Here is a 7,644-nt window from a genome sequence, read left to right on the forward strand (position 1 = left end):
AGATAAGTAATTTATAAACCATTAGATTTCTTTAGACTTTTTGTTACAGAAGAGCTTATAAATACTATGGTAGTTGAAACTAATCGCTGCGCAACGTAAGAAATAAATAAGCAGCGTCCCCTCAGAAGAAGCTCACGTCTTAAAGATTGGAAATCAAGAGTTCCTCTTTATATGGGATGTGTCAAAATGCCATCTTTAGAACACTATCGGTCTAAGAACAGTCTCTATAGAGTTTCCTTATTTTCTAGAATGATGCCACGAAATAAATTGTTACGGTTTTGGCATTTTATTAACAATGAAGATTCAGGTAGTGGACGCTTGTGTAAAGTTACTGGACTTCTCGATCACTTAAATAATACAATGGATAACATCTACTGTCCTAATAAAAATATACCAATCGATGAGTCAATGATACTTTGGAAGGGATATCTTGTATTCAGGCAGTATGTGAAAAATAAAAGACATAAGTATGGTATCAAATTTTATATTAGCTTATATAGCTTTGCAAATCAGATGGTTTAGTACTAAAAGTAAAAATCTACTTTGGCGAGACAACTCTTGGTAAACATTTGTTTGATCAAACGGGAGCTATTGTTTTAGACTTAATGGAAAAATTTTTGGGAAAAGGTTATCACCTGTACACCGATAACTTTTACAATTCCTTTGAGTTAACAAAGCACATGATAAATCAAAAAACATACATTTGTGGAACTTTAAGGACTGACCGAAAGTCAAATCCGAAAGAATGTACAAAAGCAAAACTGAAACAGGGAGACGTTATAAGCAGAAGCAGAGAGGGTGTAGTGGTTGCTAAATGGAAAGACAAAAGAGACGTGCTAATGATTAGCAACTTGCATTCGTTGCAAATGATTGAAGTGACAAACAGGAGAGGAGAGAAGAAAATGAAACCCAATATTATTAAAGATTACAATCAATGTATGTCAGGAGTAGATAGGGCGGAACAAATGTTATCATATTATGATTGCCTAAGAAAGACAACTAGATGGTATAAAAAAGTAGCACTTCATCTCTTTTTTGCTCAATGTTTACTGTCTAAACAGCAAATATGGACTAGATAAAACAATTTCCTTGCTTAAGTTTAGAGAATTATTGTTACGGATTTATTGAATGAACGTTTGAATAAAATTGTGCCTCGAATCACCAATAATAGCTTTCACTACTTTTCTTCAATACCACCAAATGAAAAGAAAAAATTCCCAACAAAACCATGTCGAGTCTGCTCTAAAATAAAATATGAAGAAACACGATATGAATGTGCTGTTTGTAAAAATAGACCTTCGTTATGTATTGGCGAATGAGTTTCAGAATGAATCATTCAAAAGAATAGGTTTACACTTTAATTTTCATGAAATAAAATTAAAGTATTATCAATATTTTACTTTTATCTGTTTTAAGCTATTTCTGTCTTTATACGCATTTAAATTAGGTTCCTTGGATTTTTAAAATATAAACTTGAATGTAATATTTTCTGAAATCGAATGTGAAGCTAAGAAAAAAAAAGTGAATAGCCAGTCATGCACAAACATTCTTTGAAATAAGTTAGTTGGTAAACTCATGACGCCGGCTTACTACGAGTATTCTCGTAGTTGACAAATATCAAAGTCCCGCTAACTACGAGTATACTCGTAGTTGGCAAATAAATGACGCCAACTTACTACGAGTATACTCGTAGATGGCAGCGAACGTGTAAACGCATGATGAAAGTGTTATAATAAACATCAATTTATGTTATAATGTGTTTATAAGGATAAACTTATTTGTGAACACAGAAGTACATACATAAAAAAGCTCTCATGCTTAGGCTTACATAAACACATTAAAAACTATACGAGTTAATGTATATACTTTGTATTTAATCCTAATATACGCATCCTGATATACATATAATATATGAATGTTAGGGTGCCGGTCAGGTAAAAATTATTTCTCGCTGAAAAAATATTTTGAAACCCATTTTTATGGTCCCTACTTAGGTTTTTAACAAAAGTACTTTGATTTGACCTTAGAAAAATTGGGAAAAACGTTCTAATTTTAATTAATTTTATGAATATTTTAATTGACCAAATTCTTTATTGCTCAAACTTTCCGTGACAAATTTAATCGAGTTCTTATTTATGATGATTTTGAGCCAATATTTAATTTTATATGTAATTTTTGATATAAGAATATATAAAAGGTAATTTTTGATAAAAGCCCTATATAGAAGGACTAGCGGTGGGCGGTGGAAGATTCGTTTCCTCCTCTCCCCTTTCCCTTCCCCCAACCATTTTCTTTATTATTATTATTTTTTCATGCACCGTCTGCATTAAAGTTTTATTTTTACATAAAGTTTAAATTGATTTTCATATAGGCGCTGCAAAATATTCTTATCTTACGAACCAAAAACAGTATGTAGTCAAGTAGTCATATTCTGGTACAATAAACATTTTGTGTGGAGTTTCACAAGTTTAAATTCCTATTTTTAATTTGTATGAGCGACTTCTGTAATGTATCTGCAAAAACTAATTTTAATCAAACTAATGAGTTTTTTCGACAAATGTTATTCAAACTAAAAGTTTGTTGACAATTTTTAGTCGAACTAAAAGTTAATTTTTTGTAATTATTCACTAAGTAAAAAGGCGTTGTGACACAAACACCAGGAAATTGCAGTAGCGGTGTAGTGATTAGAGCTATGGCTTCAGAACTCTAAGACCATAGTTAGAAGTGGGCTATGGCAATGTTTTATATATGGCTAGAACCACTTCAAACTATGGTCTATTTATTATTAAAATATTTGTGAAGAAAGATGCGTAAACTTTCTGTATAATTGCTATTCCGCGCTCCTCTGTGATAAGACCGTATGGACTTCTTGGAGCATCTAAATAACTAAAATAAAATAAATAAAAGAATTAGAGAAAAAAAAAAAAAATCAAATAACGAAGTGGAGGGTCACTAGGTACATTTCACATAGTAACATGTAGTACACACGCGACCCTCAATAAAAAAAACTTTTTTATTGTGACTAGCAAGCCGACTGAATTTATTTTTTTTGAATTAGACAACAAATAGCTGCTTATCAGCTGAATCATTTTTATATTTCAGCCTGTGAGTGTGCTAATCAGTCTAGTCCTAGTGCAAATTACTACATCCCAGTCGGCAAATTTAGTTGTAAATGCGCATTAGAAACTCGTTTAAATACGTATCGATGTGGTATGTATGTTAGCCATTTTATCGTGTCGAACACGCATTAGATGCGTATAAAGACAGGTATACAATACGACGCCTACTGAGTATCAGACTCGCATTTGAAACTCTTGTAAACACGTATAAAACACGATAATCAGAGAATATTCAATACGATATTTTCCTGGTATTACATGCGCATTTAAAACTTTCCAGAATACGCATTATTTACGAATATATGTTAGCCATTTTATCGTATTAAACGCGCATTAAAAATAGACATCAGATGCGTATAAAGACTGGTATACAATACGACGCCTACTGAGTATCAAACTCGGATTTAAACACGTATAAAACACGATAACCAGAGAATATTCAATATAATTTTATCAACTAATATGAATTCATAACATAATGATGATGACTAGCAGTAAGCAACCCGTAATACGGGTTATGAGTTATTAAATCATTAATAACAATAAAAACACATTAATAACTTGATATATTATCAATAATTGATATATAAAATTTTAAATACAAATTTATCTATAAATATTTTAACTTTGACTCCGTATCAGCAACGTCATTGCTTATAGGTAACGACATAAAGACCGCATTAACATCAGTTGAGTTCTTTTTAAAATCTGTCTCAACACAAGTACCAGAAAAGGAAAGTCAAGTAAAGCCTGCAAATACCTAAAAAAAGACATGAAAAAAAAATTACAATTTTTATTACAAAAGTACTATTTGCATGTTATTGTTAGTAGAATTAGGATAATAATAACAGAAAATTTATTAAGTTGTCATTTCGAAAAAGGCACAAGTCCATTTACTAAAACTTTTCAAAATCAACAAAAATATGATTTTTTTTAAAATAATGTCTCGGTTGCTAAAGAAATTAAACAAAGAAGTAGATAAATAAAGAACGTATATAACTTATGTATTTTTATTTTTTATAAAAAAAACATAAATCATACAGAAATTTCTAATTCAAACTTATAAACTAACTGCTAAAAGTTTTGGACTTATGTCCTTTTCGAAATGACAGGTTCATATATTCTGGCTACAGAATAATTAAAATATTTGAACAATCAAGGGACAATTATAGTTAAACAATTTGAGCAACTATATCATAAAATAGCAAGCAACTCGCAAAATATTTCTTATAAATGGTCATTATCATTTGTGGTATTAAGAAATACATAAGAGCTCAGTAATTACATAAGTTTTATTAAATCTCCCTCTCATCTAAGAGAGAAAGAGAGAGAAAGAAAGTGTTTCCAAAGCAGCATGTTAACAAATCTAAAAAAGCACGGAATAAATAGTTATTTATATAAATAGTTATTATGTTACCAGTAAACAAAATTATTTTTACCTTGATTAAAAGCTAATTTCCAGCATTTCTTAATTAAGCTCCAGCTTCTCTATAACTGTTGACTAATGATTAATAGAGTAAATTTCACATCATACTAAATTTACAAAATTAAAACCATGTTTCAACAGTTAGCTAACTAATCAAAAGATGACAAAGGGAAGACAAATAAAAAAATAAAAAAATGAAAAAAAGAACATAATTATGATAGAAATTATAAAAAAAAAAAAAAATTATTTAGATTTAAAAGTGTTAATTGTTACTATAAATAGCTAAACTCATACTTTGCTTTGTTCTGAAGTGTCTAAAGTAAAATCAGATTAATTTCATCCTGCCTAGATCTATTTTTTTCATTTGACAACTATTTTCAAGTTGCCTATTAGTATTTTACATTATTAACTTCGTTGAGCCTAATACTACCTATTTCAATTTTACTGTTATCATTAAACATATTACCAGTAATCTTACTATTGTTACAATTAAATAAATGAACGGAAAAGAATCTTACAAATTGTGATCTTTTCTAATCAAAGACTTTATTTAAACTTAAGATTTATTGAAATCCATATCTTTTTATATGTTTATATACATAAGTTGTTTATCAAAAATATTAAACAATATTTATTTACATCAATTATTTTTAATTTAACAAAGAATCTACAATGCAAAAAACTATTTTTACCTTAATGATCAAAAATAATAAATGCACAATCTTGTATAAAAAATTGAAGCAATGTCAGTCAGTATATTTTACTCTAAAGTAATTATATATATATATATATATATATATATATATATATATTATATATATATATATATATATATATATATATATATATATATATATATACTGAAATATAGGCAGATTTAAGTTTATAAACTTTCGTGTCAACAAATTACAGTCAGTTTTAAATACACAAAACATATATCTAATATAATATATATCAACTATAAAAAAAAAAAAACTTACTCAAGTAAACTTACTCAAACCAGTATCAGTTACACCGTGTAAAGTAACTAAAAAACACTTCAGTTCTTTTCAATCACTCTTTCCAATAGCACTAAAAAATAAAACAAAACTTGTTTAGCTAAGTTGCCTAGTTTATAAGAATCTGAAAACAGATAAGTAAAAAACCAAGAACAGACAAATATTTATTTGTTAGAACTGCTATATTTAAACAAATTAAATTAAACAAAGAATAACGCCAATTCTCCTTAAAAGCTAAAAAAAATTTTCAGCTCAAATTTGCTTGCAGACCTTGCTTGTAAAATAAAATGTGAATAAGAAACACATTTAGAAAAGCCTAGAAAAAATTCATAAAAATTTACATACATTTGTTCTTTTATATCGCATAAATCCATTATATGATAAATCTGAAATGAAAAAATGTAATGGATAAGTAAATACAAAGAAAAACATCAAATATGAATCGAAAATCATTATATCTGATAGAGATAAGATGTCATGATAAGAGAGTAGTAGTTGTTAAAAATTGTTATTTCATGTTAGCTTTTAGAAAACAAATCATGTTGGTACTTCATGGTTCTAAAAATTCAAATTGAGATATAAACAAAATGTATATGGCAAAATAATTTTTCTTAAGTGGCTTTTAGTGAATGATTAAAAGCAGCGAGTTTCAATAATAAAACCACTTATAATTTTTAACAATAGACACCAACAAGGTAAGCCAAATGTAACAACATTAGTATCGTAAATAAAAACTTTATGCGAAATCTTGCTCAACACGTTTGCCAAGTTTGAAAACATGGAAACAACATAATATAAACATATATAATAACTATAAAACACAATACATTTATTTAACTTTATATAACATATATAAACACCTCATATAATATTTATATACACAATAGATACATTTTATACTATTTTAATGACACATTTATAAAACAATTAAATAACACATATTACCACATACATATATTTATCAAAAACTTTTTAACTTTGAACATAATATAAACATATATGCAAACTATAAACATATATAACTTGAATTGCACGAACAAAAAATTTAAAAATTACATGAAAAAATCTAAAATAATTCATATATATATTCATATATAAAAACATATATCTCGTAATAAAATATCAAATTATAATCATATTTAATTTATATCAAATACTTATTGAATAAAGAGCAAAAAACAGATAGAAGAACTGCAATCCTTATAACAAAATTTAACGTTTAGCAACAATAAAATGTCAGTGTTGGCTCAAAATTTTAATTTATTTTCCTAAATTTTTTAAAACAGTACAAAAAAAAGGTAATAGCATAACAGAAATGTTAATAAAATAATAATCATCATAATAAAATACTTTTTTTAAATTAAAACTAAATAAATTTAAAAGTTACTTTTAAATTTATTTGGTTTTATTAAGTCCTAAATTAATATAATTCAAATATATTATAAATCCTATCATTTCGTACCTTGCTTATTTTATTATTTTATATTATTATTTTATTATTACTACTTTTAAAGTAGTAATAAATATTTTTATGATAAAGTTTTAGTAACTTTTTTAGTACAAAAAAGTACTGTAACTGTATTGGAGATATGCAATACTGATTTAGCAGAACGATATCTTTTCATACAACTTTTCATGTATTCCTGACTGTTCCTTTTCATTCCAGACAAACTTTTTACTAAATTTCTTAAGAGAAAACTTTTTAATTTAAATTTTGCTTTCACAATTTCAGTTTAAGCATGCGCTTTAAAGCAAAGATATTCGTTTTTCCGTTATATGTTGATATTTGATTAAAATCGGATACGATATCGTATCCGATTTTGATCAAATATTAAATAATACGTATTTTTGATAAATAAGTGGTATTAAACTCGAATTCGAAACTTAAAACTAAATGCGTATTTTTCTGGTATCAACGCACAGTGGGCCAGTAGGTGGACGAAATGGGAAAAATTTTAGTTGTCTAATCTTGAAAACCTATTTAATTTTAGTATCTACATATATTAGGAGAAATCTATTGATAATTTATTTATATTAAATCCCTTAGTTACCAGGACTCTAAGCATTTGAATATTGAGATAAAATAAAAAAAAATAAAAAT

At 26.9% G+C, this 7,644-nt stretch overlaps 1 protein-coding gene and 1 long non-coding RNA gene across 3 annotated transcripts; one reads left to right on the forward strand and one right to left on the reverse strand.

Annotated features, from left to right (window-relative positions):
• Positions 1 to 249: 249 nt before the first annotated feature.
• LOC136085256 (piggyBac transposable element-derived protein 4-like) lies at positions 250 to 1,079 on the forward strand. The gene is made up of 2 exons (XM_065806545.1): positions 250 to 472; positions 514 to 1,079. Exons 1-2 carry the CDS (start codon positions 250 to 252, stop codon positions 1,077 to 1,079), a joined length of 789 nt encoding a protein of 262 aa, XP_065662617.1.
• Positions 1,080 to 3,676: 2,597 nt separating this feature from the next.
• Positions 3,677 to 7,300, reverse strand: LOC136084549 (uncharacterized). Of its 2 annotated transcripts, XR_010640633.1 has the most exons (5): positions 5,889 to 7,300; positions 5,526 to 5,616; positions 5,238 to 5,310; positions 4,559 to 4,652; positions 3,677 to 3,879 (listed from the first exon to the last, which is right to left on the reverse strand). It is a non-coding gene; the product is annotated as an uncharacterized LOC136084549 (long non-coding RNA). The 2 variants fall into 2 exon arrangements; XR_010640634.1 differs by lacking the exon at positions 5,238 to 5,310 and having other exon boundaries at positions 5,889 to 7,299.
• Positions 7,301 to 7,644: the final 344 nt, after the last annotated feature.

The sequence above is a fragment of the Hydra vulgaris genome, chromosome 09, assembly GCF_038396675.1.
Source record: "Hydra vulgaris chromosome 09, alternate assembly HydraT2T_AEP".
NCBI lineage: Eukaryota > Metazoa > Cnidaria > Hydrozoa > Anthoathecata > Hydridae > Hydra > Hydra vulgaris.